The sequence below is a fragment of the Hemitrygon akajei genome, chromosome 10 (genome assembly GCF_048418815.1).
Source record: "Hemitrygon akajei chromosome 10, sHemAka1.3, whole genome shotgun sequence".
NCBI classification, from domain to species: domain Eukaryota; kingdom Metazoa; phylum Chordata; class Chondrichthyes; order Myliobatiformes; family Dasyatidae; genus Hemitrygon; species Hemitrygon akajei.
This window is the reverse complement of record NC_133133.1, coordinates 15,061,393-15,083,108: the sequence shown is the minus strand read 5'-3', so window position 1 is coordinate 15,083,108 and position 21,716 is coordinate 15,061,393. Positions and strand designations below refer to the sequence as shown.

At 42.6% G+C, this 21,716-nt stretch overlaps 1 protein-coding gene across 3 annotated transcripts in view; it reads right to left on the bottom strand.

Moving 5' to 3' along the window:
* Window positions 1–21,716, bottom strand: part of il1rapl2 (interleukin 1 receptor accessory protein-like 2) — a 1,249,784-nt gene that overhangs the window by 556,430 nt on the left and 671,638 nt on the right. For all 3 annotated transcript variants that reach the window (XM_073057804.1, XM_073057805.1, XM_073057806.1), the window contains exon 4: window positions 12,114–12,300. In XM_073057804.1, coding sequence (XP_072913905.1) covers window positions 12,114–12,300 — 187 coding nt within the window. The remainder of the gene's footprint in view (window positions 1–12,113; window positions 12,301–21,716) is intronic.

Below are 21,716 nucleotides of genomic sequence, written 5' to 3'. Positions count from 1 at the left end.
TAAACAAATTCATTGGCCAACATCCATGCTGACCTAAATGTCCACCCAAGCTAATCCCACTGCCTGGATTTAGCCCATATCCTTCTTTCCTATCCACGTACATTTCTAAAATTGTATTTTAAATTTTGTGAGTGCACCTGCTTCCACAGCAGGGATTCTCAACATTTTTCTGCCATGGACCCCTACCATTAACTAAGGGAGTTCATGGACCCCAGGTTGGGAATCCCTGCTGGGAACGTTCTCTGGCAGCTCCTTTTATATATTCACCTTCCTCTTTGTGAAACAATTTTTGCTTTAAATCTCTTTAAGTCTTTCCCCTCTCATCTTACCCATCTCTTTTCTCTTCCTGTAGACTTCCCTATTCTGGCAAAAGGGCAGCAAATATCTATGCCTTATGATTTTATAAAGTTTTGCAATGTGTCCCCAGAAATATCCAAAAATATTTGTTAGAAGCTGAAACGTGATCTATCTTTCACAATGAATCCATTATCATTGGCAATTTCAATTATTTTCTTGTTTATTTTGGCTTTCTAACATTTGCAGCTTTTTTCTTTGGAACCGTGACAGTAGTAGTACTTGAGTCGAGTATGATATTCTTCCAAGGGTTTATTCCCTTATTGGAGAACATCTGTGCTTGACTATTTATCATGAAGAGGATTCAGATTTCTGGATCATTGGGACCTCTTTTGGGGCAGTTGTGATCTGTACAAAAAGGACGGGTTGCACCTGCATCCTAGGAGGACAAATACGCTGACGGGGAGGTTTGCTAAGGCTACTGGGGAGGGTTTAAACTAGAATTGTTGGGGGGTAAGAACCGAACTGAAGAGACTGGGGAAGAGGAGGTTGGCTCACAAATAGAGAAAGCTTGGAGACAGTGTGTGAGGGAGGATAGGCAGGTCATAGAGAAGGGACGCGCTCAGACCGACAGTTTGAGATGTGTCTATTTTAACACAAGGAGTGTTGTGAACAAAGTGGGTGAGCTTAGAGCATGGATCAGTACTTGGAGCTATGATGTGGTGGCCATTACAGAGACTTGGTGGCCAATACAGAGGAGATGTCAGGGGTAAGTTTTTTTTTACGCAGAGAGTGGTGAGTGCATGGAATGAGCTGCCAGCAATGGTGATGGAGGCAGATATGATAGGGTCTTTTAAGAAACTTTTGGATAGGTACATGGAGCTTAGAAAAATAGAGGGCTATGGGTAAGTCTAGAAATTTCTAAGGTAGGGACGTGTTTGGCTCAACTTTGTGGGCCAAAGAGCCTGTATTGTGCTGTACGTTTTCTATGTTTCTATGTTTCTAATGCCCGGACATGTCTAGTCTGGTGGTATTATACCCCTGTAGTCCATCCCTCCTAATTAGTAAGTCCTCATCTAATTGTGTTTCCGCTCTCCCGCCTTCTTTACAATTAAATTCCAGTTCTTACTTAGAGTGAGACCTTCGTCCTTCGTCTTTGTTAAAATTCTTTTCCTCTAGTTTTATTTCAATGGCCTCCTTTGCCAGGTGATCCCAAAAGTCATTGGCATGGCACAATTTTTTTGTGCTGTTAATGCAAATGTCTCTGGGTAACCCAAACCGATACACCTCCTGTGCTCCTTGTTGTGTGATTCCACCGTGTGTCCCATAAGGCCAATATAAGCTGCTCCACTTCCACGGGAAATTCTTCAAATGCTTTAGAAGCATCTTGGAAAACACCCAGAGATTTGAGCTGTCTTGGTAGGGACACAAGGAGGTCATGCACACACTGAGGAAGAAGCGTCACATGGGAAGTTGGTCAAGAAGGTTTAATCGCTTGGCATTCAGAATGTGGTAGTAAGCTGGAGTCAATGTTGGCTTACAGGGAGAAGCCAGACAGCGGTAGTAATGGTTGCCTCTCTCACTGTCTGAGCAGTGTGCTGCAGGGATCGATGCTGGGTCCATTGTTGTTGTCATCTATATCAACAATCTGAATGATATGACCCAGTTGGAGGCATTGTGGACAGTGAAAGCCCTCGGGGCTTGCAGTGGCATGTGGATCAGCTGGAAAACGGGCTGGGAATTAGTGGATGAAATTTAACGCAGACAAGTGTGAGGTGTTGCACTTTGGAAGGACAGACCATGGTAGGTTTCACACATTGAATGGTAGGACACTGACAAGTACAGTAGAACAAAGGGCTCTGGGGATACAGATACATGACGCATTGACAGTGGCATCTCAGGCAGATAGTGTCACAGAGTGAGCTTGTGGCACGGTGGACTTCATAGAGTACTGAGTACAGGAGTCTGGATGCTATGTTGAAGTTCTATGAGACATTGGTGAGGCTTAATTTGGAGCATTCTGTGTAGTTGTGGTTATCATAAGACTGTAAGACCATAAGATATAGGAGCAGAATTAGACCAATTGACCCATCAAGTCTGTTCCACTGATTCATCATGGCTTCCTCTCAGCCCCAATCTCCTGCCATCTCTCCATATCCCTTCGTGCCCTGACTAATCGAGAATATATTAACCTCTGCGTTAAGTATACATAATGACTTGACCTCCACAGCTGCTTATGGCAAAGAATTCCACAGATTCACCACTCTCTGGCTTAAGATATTCCTCTTCATATCCATTCTAAAAGGACAATCCTCTATTTTGAGGGTGTGTCCCCTAGTCTTAGACTCTCCCACCATAGGAGACATCCTCTCCACATCCACTCTATCAAGGCCTTTCACCATTCAATAGGTTTCAATGAGGTCACCCCTCATTCTTCTGAATTCTAGTGACTACAGGCCCCGAACCTTCAAATGTTCTTCCTATGACAAGCCATTCAATCCTGGAATCATTTTCATGAACCTCCTTTGAACCCTCTCCAGTTTCAGGACATCCTTTCTAAGATAAGGGGCCCAGACCATGCTCACAATACTCCAAGTAAGGCGTCACTGGTGCTTTATAAAATCTCAACATTACATCCTTGCTTTTATATTCGAGTCTTCTTCAAAATGAATGGTAACATCACATTTGTCTTATTCACCACAGCCTCAACCTGCAAGTTAACCTTTAGGGAATCCTGCACAAGGACTTCCACGTCCCCTGGCACCTGTATTTTCTGTCCATTTAGAAAATAGCCGACCCTTTCAGTTCTTCTACCAAAGTGCACGACCATACACTTCCTGACATTGTATTCCATCTGCCATTTCTTTGCCCATTCTCCTAATCTTTCTCAGTCCTTCTGTAGCCTCTCTATTTCCTTAAAACTAACTGCCCCTCTACCTATCTTCATATCATCTGCAAACTTTGCAATATAGCTATCAATCCATCATCCAAATCATTGACATATAACATAAAACTCAACGCACAGACCCCTGTGGAACACCACTAGTCTCCAACAGACAGTCAGAAAAGGTTTCTTTTGATTCCCACTCTTTGTCTCCTGCCAATCAGCCACTGCTTTATCCATACTAGAATCTTTCCTGTAATATCATGGGCTCATAGCTTGTTAAGCAGCCTCATGAATGGCACCTTGTAACGGCCTTCTGAAAATCCAAGTACACAAAATCAACCAATTCTCCTTTGTCTAATCTGCTTGTTCTATCTTCAAAGAATTCCAATGTTATCTACCTATAGGAAATTTTTCAATAAGTTTGAAAAAAAAGTTACAAGAATGTTGCTGGGACTTGAGGACCCGAATAATAGGAAATGACTGAATAACTTAGGAGTGAAGTATACAAAGATATACAAAAATTTTGAAGGGTAAATGCAGGCAGGTTTTTACACGAAGGTTGGGTGAGGCTGAAACGAGAAATAATTGGTTAAGGGTGAAAGGTGAAATATTTAAATGGAACTTGAGGGAGAACTTCTTCATTCAGCTTATGGAATGAGCTATCAGCAGAAGTGCCGGATGCAAGTTCGATTGCAACACGTAAGGGAAGTTGGGATAACTACATGGATGGGAGGGGTATGAAGGGCTATCTTCCAAGTGTGGTCAATGGGACTAAGCACAGAAACATTTCAGCACAGACTAGATAGGCCAAACGGCCTTCATCTGTGCTGTGGCCTTTTACAACCTGATGACTCTATGTGTGTAAGAACCAAATCAACCCTCACACTGGCTTGTCAAGTTCCAATGTCCTCCAACAGCAAATTCTACAGACCAAACATAAGACTCATCAGCCACATCAAACCTCACCCTCTACCTATCATCCATTGTACAAGACTATGAAGGTCTTGGTGCAACCAAATTCAAAATCCCCACAAAAAAAAAATCACATCAGGATAATATACCATAATATTGAATGCTACCAATGTAATTTGCCCAGGCCTGCGCCCTGGAAACACCAGGCGCAGATCCATGGTCTCTCGAGACTGACGGATGCCACCACCACCAATGTAATCATTCCCATTTTCAATAGCTTTTCACATCATTCACACGTTAGCAAAGTGTTAATATTTCAACATTCTTTGTAATAATTCAGGAGGATGATGCTGATCTACCCTTTTAAGGACCATTAGGGATAGTTATTAAAATTTACCTTTGCAAGCAATGTACATCTAGAGTCAATAATAAAATGATCAAAGCTTTAATATTTAATCACCAAATGAACTAATTTATCCTCATATCCTGCAGAATCACATTTTGTTGGATAATCAGCCAAAGGGACACTTGTTAACTGTGATGGAAGATCTGTAAGTGAATGAAATTCTTGGCCTTGCATGAGGTTTAATTATCTCAAATTTAAATCTTCTATCTCTGCAACCATAAGTTGTCTTATGAGGATAGGGTGAGTAAGCTAAGGCTTTTCCCTTTGGAGCAAAGGAGGATGAGAGATAACTTGATAGAACTGTACAAGATGATAAGAGGCATAGATTGAGAGGACAGCCAAGACTTTTTTGCAGGGCAGAAATATCCAACATGAGGGGACATTATTTTAAGATAACACACACAAATTGTTGGAGGGACTCAGCAGGTCAGGCAGCACCAGCGGAGAGAAATTTTGTGTGTGTTACACTGGATTTCCAGCATTTGCACAATCTCTTGTGTTTATAATTTTAAGGTGATCAGAGGAAAATATAGAGGGATATTAGAGGTAAGTTCTTTTACATAGATAGTGGTGAGTGCATAGAATACACTGCCGGGCTGATAATAGAGACAGGTACATTTGATTCATGTAAGAAACCCTTAGATAGGCACATAGATGATAGATTAATGGAGAGCTATGATGGAGGGAAGGGTTAAATTAATCTTAGAGCAAGTTAAAAAGTCAGCAAAACATCGTTGGTCAAAGGGCCTGTACTGTATCCAGGTTCAATGTTCTATAAATAAGGCAACATTCTACTTCAACAATAACCATTATTATTCAAAATTCAAATTTCAATGCAAATTTATTATCAAAATACATACATGTTACCATGTTAGTTCAGGTGCCTTGCCATTCGGCGTGGGCGATCATGTCTCTCCATCCATCACGGTCCCTGACCCTCCAAGTTGTAGTTGTTGCCTCCCCTTTTTCTAACCATGATGTTAATCCGTCTATCATTCTCATTCTCTGTTGGCCTCTGCTTCTTTTTCCCTCCAGCTAACCAGTTGTAACTAAATGTTCTAATGTCTCTCTGCATGATGTGTCCAAAGAATTTCGATTGCTGTTTTCTGATTTTTTTTTTAAAGTGATTTACGTTTTGATTTTGTTCTCTGCAGAACTTCTTCATTGGGTATCCTGTCCGTATATGATATGCATACTCTGAAATTCATTTTCATGTGGACATTCACAGTAAGTACAAAGAAACATAAGAGAATCGATGAAAAACTGCACACAACAAATGACAAACAACCAATGTGCAAAGGACGACAAACTGTGGAAATATAAAATGAGAAAAGATATCATAATAAATAAAATTTGAGAATATGTATTGTAGGGTCCTTGAAAGTGAGCAATAGGTTGTGGAATTAATAGTTCAGTATTGGAATGAGTGACGTTGAGTGAAGCTATTCCCTCTGGTTCCAGAGACTGATGGGTGATGGATCACTGCTTCTGTTCCTGGAGATGTGGGAAATTTGGCTCCTGAAACTCATTCTTGGTGGCAGCAGCAGGAAGAGAGCGTGGCCAGAGTGGTGGGGGTCCTTGATGATGGCTGCTGCTTTCTTGTGACAGCAATCCTTGTATTGCCAGAGCAAGTTCAATGCCAGGTTGTCAGTACTCCTTTGATCATTAAATTCAAACCCATTTTCTCTCCACCCATCTTTAAAAAGTTCAAAGTAAATTTATTATCAAAGTCCCAGTATGTCACCATATATAACGCTGCCATGTGTTTTCTTGCAGATATACACAAAGACTGCATCTAACAGGAGGGACAGACACCCAATATGAAAAAGCCAACAAACTGTGCAAATACAAACTATAAATAAATAAATAGATACATAGGTAGATAAATAAATAAACAATAACTATCGAGAACATGAGTTGAAGAGTCCTTCAATTTGAGTCCATAGGTTGTGGGAACAATTCAGTGATGGGGCAAGTGAAGTTATTCCAACTGGTTCAGGAGCCTGATGATTGAGGAGGGGTAATAACTGTTCCTGAACCTGGTGATGTGAATCCTGAAGCTCCTGTACCTTCTTCCTAATGGCAATAGTGAGAAGAGAGCACGGCCTTGTTGGTGGGTGTTCTTGATGCTGCTTTCCTGCTACTGCGCTCTGTGTAGATGTGCTTAATTGTGGGGATGGCAGGTGGGGGGGGGGGGGGGTGGCTTTACCTGTGATGGACTGGGCACATCCATTACTTTTTGAAGGATTTTCCATTCAAGGGCATTGGTACTTCCATACCAGGCAATGATGCAATATACTCTCCACCCCTGATTTATTGCAGTTTGTTGAAGTTTTAGATGTCATGTCGAATCTTGGCAGACTTCCACAGAAGTAGAGGCACTGCCATGGTTTCATCGTGTGTTGGGCCCAGGACAGATCCTCCGAAATAACAACACTGAGGAATTTAAGGTTGCTGACCATCTCCACCTGTGATTCCCTGATGAGGACTGGCTCATGGATCTTGATCTGCTCCTTGATATTGCTGACATTGAGTGAGAGGCTGTTGTTGTTATGGCCCCACTCAGCCAGACTTTCAGTCTCCCTCCTATATGCTGATTTGTCATCACCTTTGACTCAGCCAACAATATTGGTGTTGACAGTAAAATTTAATATGGAATTGGAGTTGTGCTTAGCCTCACAGTTATGGTACGAAGTGAGCCAAGCAGGCGGCTAAGTACACAGCCTTGCGGAGCAACTGAACTGATGGAGGTTGTGGATGAGCAGTTTTTCCCAATCCAAACTGACTGGGGTGTGCAAGTGAGGAAATTGAGGATCCAATTACACAAGAAGGTATTGAGGCCAAGCTCTTTAAGCTTATTGATTAGTTTTGAGGGAATGATGGCATTGAAATCCTAGCTGTTGTCAATAAAGAGTATTACAATATTAAGCCTGAAGACCCAAAGGGCCATGGTGAAGCAATGGGATCTGACCTGCCATTTCCAAAGTTTCACATTGACTGGATACTTCCAGCCTGTAATTCTATTTTTCATTTGATTCCACTGTATGTGCAGCTCTCTGGTTCCTATGGCATTATGCATTATCTTACACCTCCGCATGTACATCCTGCCCTTGCACATAATTCCTCCAAATCTATTTTCAATTTCCTCTGTGCAACGTTTTAATAACATTGTTTAAACAGTTCACAAATTATAGCAGAAACCACTTCCACACTGTAATTGTAAAAATAACAATCTAAATCAGACCCCACAAAACCGTCTTCCACGATGTAATTTGCTTCTTCTAACTCGCAATGTGGACAACACTGGAGAATTTACAGATTCTGTAAATGACTGCAATCCACAGCAACACACATAAACTGCTAGAGAAACTCAACAGGTCAGGCAGCATCTATGGAGGGGAATAACCAGTTGATGTTATGGCTGAGACTCTTTATCAGGACTAATGAAGGGGCTTACACTGAAAGGTTGAATGTTTATTTCCCTCCATAGTTGCTGACTAATTGCTGAGTACCACCAGCATTTTGTTGGTTTACATTTGACGGGAAGTTTGACTGGACAAGCGTGATTGCATTACAGCAAGTTACAGAACGGAAGGCCATTTACCACACTGTGTCTCTGCAACCCTTTGGCCTTAGGGATGGAAAGTGAGATTAGGCGGTGAACTATTTCAGTCAGCAGAGATGCAGTGGGTTTTTGGTGTATATTGTACCTTAGAAAATAATCATACTTATGGTAACCAGTAGGACAGGTGTGAAGAGGAAATGGCAGATATCACTGTACATCAAAGATTTTGCTTCCTGAATACTTTTGGATGTACCATATGGATTTTGGGCTGCTGATCATGAAAATCATCATGGAATTTCACTATCATGCACCATTTTAAAAAATCCTTTTAATTATTATTATTATTTTAATTATTATGAGTTAATTATTTTAACTCATAATTCAAGTAAATTGAAATGTTGCCCACAATATAAGTTGCCAAGTTTTCTATCTTGGCTGGGAATGCTTAGGCAGGGTGGATGCTGCATGGCAGGACAGGTTACATCATTTTATTGAAAGGAAAGTGACATCAAGACAAACTCCTGCTTCAGCTGTGTTAAAGCAATTGGATTGATTTAGACCACAAGACAAAGAACAGAATTATATCATTCAGACCAATGAGTCTGCTTTTTGATTCTATCAAGTCCGATTTATTATCCTTCTTAACTCCATTCTCCTGCCTCAGCCCTTAACTCTTGATGCCCAGAGTATTCAAGAACCTATCAACCACCTCATTTTAAATATTGTGGCACTCAGTGTGGGGGGCGGGGTGGGTGTACGTGGTCGACAGCCTGCCCCAGGATTCCTAATGACCAGCGCTATTCAATGTTCTTGCGACAAAATGTTTCTGTGGGATTATGGTAGGATGTTCAAGTTCATTTATTGTTACATTTTAGCTTGGGTTTACAGTTATTTGCTTGTGTGTTTGTGGGTCACCCCTGACTGTAACTGGGGTGTATAATAATCACCTCCCCCGTCTGTATGCGACTGAGTGCATTCTCTCCCTAGTCCATAGCGCCCGCTCTGCTTTTGTGCTTGTTGCAATAAAACCCGCAGTTGAGTTAAATGGGCTTTCTTGTTTGTTATCATGAGCCAAGTGCTTGCCACAATTGGTTTCGAGAGTGGGATCAGAATTTGACAATGAGATTGAAGAGCTACAACATCAGACAGAGCATCTGAAGACCCAGGGAGCAGGTTGAAGGACTGAGCAGTCCGGCTCCCCCGCACCACTGGGCTGGGCTGGGCTGGGCTCATGAAGGCGTACCCAGAGGGAGAGCAAGGGAACGAAACATGGTGCTATCCCAGGGAAGCCCGATGGAGTGAGCGTATCCAGGCTCCCGTGGGAGGACGGGAACACAGCAGGCAGCACCGCTACCACCAAACCAATGGGCCGCAGGAATAAACAGCACCAGGTCCACCCTGAAGCTTCCCAGGTACAATGGTACCAGCCACCTGGGGCAAGTCAAGCTTGCCGCATGGCACCGTGGGTGGAGTCTCACCAAGACGGCAGTGCTCCTTGCCCTGGCGCTGGAGGGGGATGCCCTGCAGACCCTCCTTAACTTAACAGCGGCTAGGCAGCATGACAACAGGGCCCTCACAGCAGTGCTGGAGCGATGTTTTGAGCAGAGTCTATTGGGAGAAGCAATGAGGGAAGAACTAGGCAGCAGACAGCGCCATGTGGGAGAAAGCCCGGGGGCGTTCACAGCAGACCTCAATCTCTGTGCTCAGCATGGCTGCCCCCAGTTCTCTCCCACGGCCCAGTAACAGCTTGCTCTCCATGCCTTTGTAAAGGCACTGATGCCGGAGCACCTTCGGCAACAAGTTCGCCTGACATCACCATCATCGCTAGATGAGGTGCTGGCTGAGGTGGAAATGACAGAAGCAATTTTAGCATCCCAAAGTGTTCTAGCATTTCCAAAAGCCCAGGCAGAGCAGGAAACTGAAGATGCAGAGCCCAGGAGAAAGGCCTGACCATCGCCACAGCACAGCCCCGTACAGCCATCGGGAAACACCAAGTGGGTGGCACTGCCTGAGACCTCCAGCAGAATCTCTCCACGGTTGCTCTCTGGGTGGGCCGCTTGGGTGAAGAGCAAGGCTTAAACATGGACTGCGTGGTGCAGGGCATCAAATGTCATGCATTAGTGAACATGGGGTCAACTATCACCACCATCTGTCTGGGTGTCCCCCACAACAACGGACCAGGCATCCCACCTGGGTGGTCAACAATGGCAATCCAGCCGGCTATGGTCACCAGTGATTGTGCAGCGATGCGAGGGAAGAGGAGGCTGCGCATCGCAGTGGGGAAAAACACAGTGGGGCACGAGGTAGGGCTAGCTGACATCTGGAGTCCTGCAGCAATGGGCTGGAGCTGACGAGCTGCTGGGTGGGGGGAGGGGGGGGCTGCGTGGATGTGTCGGGGGGCAACATTCTGCATTAGCACCAAACCTGTGGCTCTCCGGCAGGGCATCTCCTGGAGCAGCAACAACTGCCACTGGTCTCACCGCAGCCCGCTGCAGGGCAGCACACCCCAACGCAACACAGCGGAACCAAGGGCAAGCGGTGGAGGCGATGTTCAGGTAGACCCTTCCACCACTGACAAGAACCTGAGTAGTGGGCAGGTGAGCGATCTCATGCCGGCCCAGGTGAGCAGCTGGCTGAGTGTGGGATGGTGGCCGGAGTGGGCAGAGGTCTCCGTCCTGGATCCAGAGCTCAGTGGGGAATGCTGGAGGTGCGCGACGAGTTGTTGTTCTGGCCGTGGCAGTTTCCCGATGGGGACCGGCATCTCCTGCAGCTGGTGGTTCCCTGAGGGGCTCTGCACCACGGTGCTGCGGTCGGTGCAAAGCCTGGGGGAGGGGGGTTGGGTTGCCCATTTTGGGGTCACAAAGACGTTGGGCAAGCTGTGTGAACACTTCTACTGGCCTGGGCACGGGCAGGGCGTGCAGCTGTTGGTGCCCTGCTTTGAGGTTTGCACATCCTAGAAGGGGCAGGGGTACTAATGCAGCAGTACCTGGTGGGGGCCCCAGTATGGGTCGCTGCCCCACATGGAAGCTGGGACTATTCCCCAATCTGGAAAGCCACTGGAAGGGCTCAACTGCATCTCCAATGTGGTATACTGGGTGCAATAGCCTGAGCAGCGAAAGGCCATCGTGCTGCACAGGGACCAGCGGGCACCATATTGGACCTTGGTCACCACCGACCCGGTGAGACTGAAGGAAGGAAGTGACACTCTGGGTGCCCTGCCTCTTACCTCAGCAAACAGTGCCTCCAGAAATTCCTGAGCACCCCATGAGGTAACGTTGCCCCCCCCCACCAGGACTTTTGGACTTTGTTGTGGACTCTGGAGATATCGGGGAAAACTGACCTCTCAGATGGGGACAATGTTGTGCTCCGGGAGGCTGGGGGAGTATGGTCGACAGCCCAACCCAGTGTTCATACTGGCCAGCACTATTTATTGTTCTTGTGTTAAAATACTGTTATGGGATTATGGTGTGATGTTCAAGTTCATTTATAGTTACATTTTAGCTTGGGTTATACAGTTATTCACATGTGTGTTTGTGGGTCACCCTTACTGAAACCGGGATGTGCAATAATCACCTTCACCGTCTGTATGTGACTGAGTGGGTTCTCTCCCTGGGCCATTGCGTCTGGTATGTTTTTGTACTTCTCACAATAAAAACAGTTGTTGAGTTAAAAGAGCTTTCTCATCTGGCCTCATGGACCAAATGCTTGCCACAATAAATCCAATGACTTGACCTCCACAGCTGTCCATGGTAATTAATTCCACAGATTCAGCACTCTCTCCTTAAAGAAATCTTTCTTTATCTCTGTTCTAAACGATGCCCTTCTAATCGGAGGTCTTCTCTCTGTTCCTAGACTTTCCTCACGTTAGAAAATATACTATCACTGTCCACTCTGTCCAAGCCTTTCAATATTTGATAGGTTTCAATGAGATCCCCCTCATCATATACAGGTTACATCATTTTAATGAATAGAGGGTAACATCAGGAAAAAGTCTCATAACAGTTATGTTATAGTAACTGATTTGATTTATTCAAAGTGTTTGTTTTTACCTTGTACCAAACAATATCAATATCTTGATCAGTTGTGATGAAGTCTTCAATGTCTGGGCAGAAGATCTCTTTGCTTTTAGTAATTTCAGCTTTCTCCAAATTTCTGATCATACTGTTGTAGCAAAGTCCTGAGTCGTTTTCTGCCACCATCAGGGACATTGTCACCTTCATACAGTACGTCGAGTTTCTGCAACAAGGAAGGAACGTTATTTTTCTAACATTACCCCACAGAGTTAAAATATTAAAACAACAACGGTGATGAATGTTAATCCTAAATAGGACCATAAGACCATAACACATACGAGCAGAATTAGGCAATTCAGCCCATCTAGTCTGCTCTGCAATTCTATCATGGCTGCTTTATTATCCCTCTCAGACTTATTCTCTCCATGACCTTCAAACTCCTTACTAATCAGGATCTTATCAACCTCTGTTTTAAATGTACCCAAATGACTTGGCCTCTAGAGCAATTTGTGGTAACTAATCACAGATTCACCACCCCCTGGTGAAAGAGATTCTACTTCATCTCTGTTCTAAAGGAACATTCTTGTATTCTGACACAAAATGCTGGTGGAACACAGCAGTCCAGGCAGCATCTATAGGAAGAAGCACTGTTGATGTTTCAGGCCGAGACCCTTCATCAGGACTTCTTCCTATAGATACTGCCTGGCCTGCTGTGTTCCCCCAGCATTTTATGTGTGTTGTTTGAATTTCCAGCATCTGCAGATTTCCTCATGTTTTCTTGTATTCTGAGTCTGTTTTTTCTGATCCCCCACCATAGGAAGCATCCTCTCCATGTCCATTCTGACTAGGCCATTCAGTATTTGATAGGTTTCAATGAGATCCCCCCACATTCTTCTAAACTCCAGAGGGAAAATGCCCAGAGCCATCAAACACTCCTCAACCCATTCAATCCTGGGATCATTCCCATGAATCTAAAATAATACCCCAAAAGTATTACAAGAGATTCCAATTAAGTGTAAAGCCATGGCCAAATTTACAGACAGACATACTTCATTGATTCCTGAGGGAAATTAAGTTTTGTTACAGTTGCACCAACCAAAAATAGTGTAGAAGTATAGCAATATAAAACTATAAGTAATTAAATAATAATAAGTAAATTACGCCAAGTGGAAATAAGTCCAGGACCAGCCCATTGGCTCAGGGTGTCTGACACTCCGAGGGAGGAGTTGCAAAGTTTGATGGCCACAGGCAGGAATGACTTCCTATGACGCTCAGTGTTACATCTCGGTGGAATGAGTCTCTGGCTGAATGTACTCCTGTGCCTATCCAGTATATTATGGAGGCCATAACCAGTACATTAGGAATCTAATATGTGCTAAAGCAATGGGCAATTTATTAAGGGCTTACTGTTCCCGATGTCATCTGAGTGTTTGCATGCACAGTACCAGCAATGAACATATAGTCTGTGTGATAAAGGCTGGAATCGTAATGTTGCATGGAGGGAGAATTATACACACAGTTTGGATACAGACTTGTTTATGAAGCTCTTCAACACATGCTCTCAATATTGATTGCTTATTTATTTATTTATTTATTTATTTATTTTTATTATTTTTTGTACTTGCGCAGTTTGTTGCCTTTTTTTTACTTTGGTTGTTTTTCCCGTTCTGTTGCGTACGGCCTTTCATTGATTCTATTGTTTTTCTTGGATTACTGAGTATGCCCACAAGAAAATGAATCTTAGGGTTGTATATGATGACATATATGTACTGTAATAATAAATTTACTTTGAATTTTGAATGTGACCATTATGTTGATTCTAGTTGAAAAAGAGCAAATTCTATGTCCCGGTTCAGTCTTGCACAACTGCGAATATAATTGAAGGTGCTTATTATGCCCTCCAACTTCAGATCAGTACTTATTGCCAACTCCAGCTTACAACTCCAAGAATTCAGATGATTAAAGGATCAGAATGGCACCAGCAGGGTTGACACTTGGCACTCTATTATAAACAGGGTAGTGATGAAGAGTCAGCCATAGGAATCAGCCCACCTCAGTTAGAATGAAAATTATCAAGACTTATACACGAAAATGCTGGAGAAACTTAACAGGGCAGGCTTCATTTATGGAGAGGAATAAACTGTTGATATTTCAGGCTGAGAGCCTACATCAGGACTCAAGACTTGCTGGTTATGGCCACCATCAACTAGATTGGATACATGTTGGATATAGACATGTTTTAGGCTGTCAGACCTCACATTGTAACAGGAAGAGGTCAATTTAGGTTAGATGAGTTGTGCCTGTAACACTGTGTCTGCTCACGAATCACTTCATAAAAGGAAATACAGCTGAAAGGGGAATGAATAAAAAGGCACATAGTTGTGTAGCTTTGCAGAACGTTTCATCACCAAGGACACTAATTCCAAAGAGCTTAACTTTTGAATATCAGGTTCCAAACTCTTGGAACTTCAAGGATGATTGAGTGCGAGGCAATGGAATACTCCAGGCATTTCACACTAGAGGACTTTCAATTATCTAATTTTTTATTAAAATAATTAAGATGAACCAAATGGGATTACTTTACTCAATTTCACTTGCTTCATCATTGAAAAGTTTCCACCACCTATGGACTCATTTTCAACTACTCTTCATCTCATGTTCTCGATATTTATTGTTTATTTATTTATTATTATTATTATTATTTCTTTCCTTTTGTATTTGCATAGTTTGTTGTCTTTTACACACGTTGAAAGCCCAATTTGGTGCCGTCTTTCATTGATTCTATTATGGTTATTATTCTATTATGGATTTATTGAGCATACCCACAAGAGAATGACTCTCAGGGTTGTCTGTGGTGACATAAATTTACTTTGAACTTTGAAAGCAACTGTTTTCTTGCAATCAGATGCAAAATCAATTCATTCACTATAATAAGCAAGATCACATGCTTTTCTTAATATTTTAAGAACTTGATTACTTATTCATGTTGAGGTTTTTCTATCTATCCATTTAAGAAATAAAAATATCTTCAGAGTATAATATAAATAATAAATGGTCTAATAATAGTTATTAAATTCTTCATTTGGTCCTTTGAATTTTTCAGAAATGTATAATGCAAGCTGATTCCGTGGAATATTGCTTGGAGTGACCTGGAATTCCAGTTAGTTATGCATCTTATGTTATACTAATAACCCTGACATCTATTATAGAAAAAGTACAAGAGTCATTATGGTATAGAAGGAGGCAATCAGCCCATCAAAAGAGTGCCAAATTTCATGTAGTCTGCTCCTAATAAAGAACAAGTGTAATCATACTTAGTGCAGTCAGAATGGCAATTCAGTGAAATGAAATGCAACCAATATTAAACACAACATAAAATTAAAATCAAAGTAGAAACATCAGCAGGAACAGGGAGCATCATTGCTAAGAGGAACAGTTAATTTTTCAGTTCCAGGTCCCTTCAACTAAGATGTGAAATGTTAGCTCTTTGTTTCTCCACACATGCTGTCTGACCTGCTGAGTGTTTCCAACTTTCTAGCATCTTGAGAATTTTTTTTTTCATTTTCGTGAAATTAAACTTTCCTCTGTGGAACATTATGTTTGCATTAGAGAAAAAAACATGAAATACTCAGGAGCTTTCCTAAAAAAGGAATATGGATGGCATTCCTTACTATCAAGACATGCTCTCAAATAATTAACAGAAGGCCAAATAGATTCAAGCGTGTAACTTAAATTATTAGGAATCTTAGTCATTGTTATGAAAGACAGGAAATGATTATAACAAGAAGAATGGAGATACTAAATGTGAGGAACAACTGATCACTACAGCAAATTAGGCTATTAGCCTTTTATATGTGTGGAATTTTAGTAAGAAAAGTGCAGTTATATTTTCGTTTTACAGTTAAACAAGACTGTTCACCAAACTGAGCCAAGAAGTTTGATATTTGTCCAAGATATGTAACCCCAGATAAAATATCTTAAAATCTATTTAGCTTTGCATTATAGCTGTACTCAGCACCATAATTACTGTAATACACCTATAAGTTTCTAAGTTTCTACATGAGAGAATAATTTACCAAGCAATTAATGACTTGCTATCAAGGGAACTTTTTTTGCTGCACACACTGATGTCAACTTGATGGCAAAGGGAACCCAAAATAATGATGTGTGATAAGTGGCAGAACCCCCACATTTGATAGGGAAGAAACCCAAGACCCAGCAAAGCTCAAACTTCAAGCTTTACCGGCTGTCGAGTTCTTAAAGCACATTAGATGTTTCCCGATATTCAAAAACAATCAACAAAAATCAAATCAATAATGATTTTAACATGTTGTTAAAATTATATCTATAAATATTATAAAACACTTTAAAAGACAGTTAATCAAATATTAATAGTTAATTCCATGAAATGCACAGGAGCTGGGGTGGTGCAGATGCAGACATACACAGCCCTGAGACACCAGTCAATGTCATTTGATTCTAAATAATTGGCTTATTGATTATTACAGAATGTTGCTCTGGTGCTTCCTGCTCCCTTCCCTCTCCCTTCCCCTTTTTCCAACTATGAATCCCCTCTCCCACTTCCCACTCTCAGTCCATAATAGAGACGCATATCAGAATCGGGTTTATCATCACTCCCATTTGTCATGAAATTTGTTCTTTTTTTTTTGCGACAGCAGTACAGTGCAACACAAAATTACTACAGTACTCTGCAAAAGACTTATGCACCCGATTTATATATATATATGTAGCTAAGACCTTTGTACTGCACTGTATGAGGCTAAATGCAGACAGTTCAGAATCAAAGTTTTCAGAATCAGTATCAGATTTATTATCACTTGCATATGTCACAAAATAGGTTTTTTTTGGTGGCAGCAGTACTGTGCTTGATATATAAATTACTTTAGATTAAAACAAATAAATAAAAAGTGCAAAAATGTTATAGCAAGGTGGTGTTCATGGACTGTTCAGAATGGCTGAGTTCCTGTATTTTGTATGTTTTGAGCAAACACTGTTTGTTCACCGTAAAATATTTTAATGAAGGCTATAGAGATAGACCATAGAAATTCCTGACTTGGAATTAGATTGAAGACATAAATGATAGTAGATGCTAGAATCTGGAAACACACAAAAAGCATTGGAGAAACTCAGCAGGCCAGGCAGTTTCTTTGGAGTGAATAGACAATAAATATTGCAGATCAAGACCTTCCATCTGGATTGTATCTTGGAGGGAAAGATGTTGTTCCTAAAATGTTCTATCCCAGATTGTTTTGTTCACACAATAAGTCATTTGTTAGAAATTGGGTTGCACCCTATTTTGATATGTTAAGCAAAGTGGAACATAACCCACTTGGAATACTGTGCTCATTTCTGGTCACCTCACTGCAGGAAGGATGTGGAAGTCATAGAAAGGGTGCAGAGGAGATTTACAAGGAAGTTGCCTGGATTGGACAGCATGCCTTATAAGAATAGGTTGAGTGAACTTGGCTTTTTCTGCTTGGAGTGACCGAGGTGACCTGATAGAGGTGCATAAGATGATGAGAGGTATTGATCGTGTGGATAGTCAGAGGCTTTTTCCCCAGGGCTGAAATGGCTAGCATGAGAGGGCATAGTTTTAAGGTGCTTGGAAGCAGGTACAGAGGAGATATCAGGGGTAAGTTTTTTTATGCAGAAAGTGGTGAGTACGTGGAATGGGCTGCCAGCGATGGTGGTGGAGGTGTATATATGGTAGGGTCTTTTAAGAGACTCCTGGACAGGTATATAGAATTCAGAAAAATAGAGGGCTACGGATAACCCTAGGTAATTTCTAAGGTAAGGACATGTTCGGCACAGCTTTGTGTGCCAAAGGGCCTGTATTGTGCTGTAGGTTTTCTATGTTTCTATAACACTACTACCCTGTAAAACAAATCCATAAGTTAGCCAGGAATACATTATAAACAGTACAATGTCTAAAATGTGCATTTCCCTTCAGGAGCTGATGCAACGGTTATGGCTTTACCCTGCCAATTCTCAGAGACAGTGCCAGCGCTTGAAGATTAACTCCTGATTTCAGCCACTATAATCTGCAGATAAAGCCGTCATGAGAGCAATTGACGTCATGGGGAGGGGGGGTCTCCCCCCAAACTCTCTACATACACTTCGTGGCCTGTACCTTATAAAGTGGCTACTGAGTGTATGTTCACGGTCTTCTGGTGCTGTAGCTCACCTACCTCAAGGTTTGAAGAGCTGTGCATCCAGAATTGCACTTCTGCACCCCACTTTTGTAATGAGTGGTTATTTGAGTTACCGTCGCCTTCCTGTCAGTTTGAACCAGTCTGGCCACTCTCCTCTGACCTCTCTCATTTACAAGGTATTTTCACCCACAGAACTCCCACTCACTGGATGTATTTTGTGTTTTACTCCATTCTCTGGAGACTGTTGTGAGCGAAAATCCCAGGGCATCAGTGGTTTCTGAGACAGTCAAAGCACCACATCAGGCATCAGCAATCATTCCATGGTCAAAGCCACTCAGATCACATTTCTTCCCTATACTGATGTTTGCTCTAAATAACAAAGAAACCTCTTGACCTTGTCTGCATGATTTTATGCATTGAGTTGCTGTCACATGATTGACTGATTGAGATATTTGCATCAATGACCAGGTGTACCTAATAAGGTGGTTTCTGAGTGTATATTGGTCTGTCCTAAGTAAGCCTCGATGCTCCACGGCACTGCAAAATGAAGGATGATCAATGGACCAGAGTCCAACACAGTAAGTCATCATAATCCTCAATGGTTTCCAGAGTGGATGTCCTAATTGTAGGACTGTGGATTGAGATGAATGCGAAGAATGTTAATCATCTACTCATTAATCAATCAACTAAGTTTAATGCCCATTATTCCATTAACATTTAGGGTAACAATGAAGGTACTTTTTCAGGGATTCCTTCATCGTGCAAATTTCTTCCTATTGGTTAGCACTATTGTCAGTCATGCAAATCCTGAGTGGAGACTAAAGAATAACGTTGCACACAGATATAGAATTCTTCATTGCTGGTTTCCATAATAATTTCTTTTTGAACAGTCAGTGTTGTTAGCCCTGAGCAGAAACCCCTGTACCTGGAGGACTGGTGGACCACTCTTAGTCTGGCCCCTTTCTTTAGTCTGGCCCCTAGACCCCTCCTAAACAGATATACTGTTTTGGATACTGTTGGGGGAGATGTCTCATCAGGGGAAGGCAGCAGCAGCCGAGTTCATTGCACCATGGGTGGCTCTGCAGCACAGGAGGGAAGGAAAAGGAGCGGGACAGCTATAGTGATAGGGGATTCGATTGTAAGGGGAATAGATAGGCAATTCTGCGGCCGCAAACGAGACTCCAGGATGGTATGTTGCCTTCCTGGTGCAAGGGTCAAGGATGTCTCTGAGCGGCTGCAGGACATTCTGGAATGGGAGGGTGAACAGCCAATGGTCGTGGTGCACATAGGTACCAACGATATAGGTAAAAAACAGGATGAGGTCCTACAAGGTGAATTTAGGGAGCTGGGAGATAAACTAAAAAGTAGGACCACAAAGGTAATATTCTCTGGATTACTACCAGTGCCACGTGCTAGTCAGAGTAGAAATAGGAGGATATTTCAGATGAATACGTGGCTTGAAAAATGGTGCATGGTGTGATGAACTACATATACCTGTCTGGACACGCCCCCCCCCCCCCCCCCCGCTGACTGCTCCTGTGGCTCCTCCCACGGACCCCGGTATAAAGGCGATTGGAGACACCGCCCCGGCCTCAGTCTCCAGGATGCAGTGTGGAGGTCAATTGCTGCTTGTTCTTTCTTCCAGCCAATAAAACCCGATATCTCGCCTCATGTCTCAGAGAGTTATTGATGGTGCATCACAAGGGGGAGGGATTCAAATTTCTGGGGCATTGCAACCAGTTCTGGGGGAGGTGGGACCAGTATAAACAGGACGGTCTGCACCTGGGCTGGACTGGAACCAATGTCCTAGGGGGTGCATTTACTACTGCTGTTCAGGAGGCTTTAAACTAATGTGGCAGGGTGATGGGAACAAGTGCAGAGAGACAGAGGGGTGTAAAATGAGGGTAGAAGCAAAAAGTAGTAAGGTGAAAAGTAAAAGTGGCAGGCAGGCAAATCCAGGGCAAAAAGCAAAAAGAGCCACTTTTCAACATAATTGTATAAGGGCTAAGAGTGTTGTAAAAACAAGCCTGAAGGCTTTGTGTGTCAATGCGAGGAGCATTCGTAACAAGGTGGATAAATTGAATGTGCAGATAGTAATTAATGAATCTGATATAGTTGGGATCACAGAGACATGGCTCCAGGGTGACCAAGGATGGGAGCTCAACATCCAGGGATATTCAATATTCAGGAGGGATAGACAGGAAAGAAAAGGAGGTGGGGTAGCTTTGCTGGTTAGAGAGGAGATTAATGCAATAGAAAGGAAGGACATTAGCCTGGAGGATGTGGAATCAATATGGGTAGAGCTGAATAACACTAAGGGGCAGAAAACGCTGGTGGGAGTTGTGTACAGGCCACCTAACAGTAGTAGTGAGGTTGGGGGTGGCATTAAACAGGAAATTAGAAATGCGTGCAATAAAGGAACAGTAGTTATAATGGGTGACTTCAATCTACATATAGATTGGGTGAACCAAATTGGTAAGGGTGCTGAGGAAGAGGATTTCTTGGAATGTATGTGGGATGGTTTTCTGAACCAACATGTCGAGGAACCAACTAGAGAGCAGGCCATTCTAGATTGGGTATTGAGCAATGAGGAAGGGTTAGTTAGCAATCTTGTCATGTGAGGCCCCTTGGGTAAGAGTGACCATAATATGGTGGAAATCTTCATTAAGACGGAGAGTGACATAGTTAACTCAGAAACAAAGGTTCTGAACTTAAAGAAGGGTAACTTTGAAGGTATGAGACATGAATTAACTAAGATAGACTGGCAAATGATACTTAAAGGGTTGACAGTGGATATGCAATGGCAAGCATTTAAAGATTGCATGGATGAACTACAACAATTGTTCATCCCAGTTTGGCAAAAGAATAAACCAGGGAAGGTAGTGCACCCGTGCTGACAAGGGAAATTAGGGATAGTATCAAGTCCAAAGAAGAAACATATAAATTAGCAAAAAAAAAGCGGCACACCTGAGGACTGGGAGAAATTCAAAGACCAGCAGAGGAGGACAAAGGGCTTAATTAGGAAAAGGAAAAAAGATTATGAGAGAAAGCTGGCAGGGAACATAAAAACTGACTGTAAAAGCTTTTATAGATACGTGAAAAGAAAAAGATTGGTCAAGACAAATGTAGGTCCTTTATAGTCAGAAACAGGTGAATTGATCATAGGGAACAAAGACATGGCAGACCAATTGAATAACTACTTTGGTTCTGCCTTCAATAAAGAGGACATAAATAATCTTCCGGAAATAGTAAGGGACCGAGGGTATAGTGAGATGGAGGAACTGAGGGAAATACATGTTAGTAGGGGAGTGGTGTTAGGTAAATTGAAGGGATTAAAGGCAGCTAAATCCCCAGGGCCAGATGGTCTACATCCCAGAGTGCTTAAGGAAGCTGGGCGGCGGTGTTAGCTGTGAGGAGGATGCTAAGAGGATGCAGGGTGACTTGGATAGGTTAGGTGAGTGGGCAA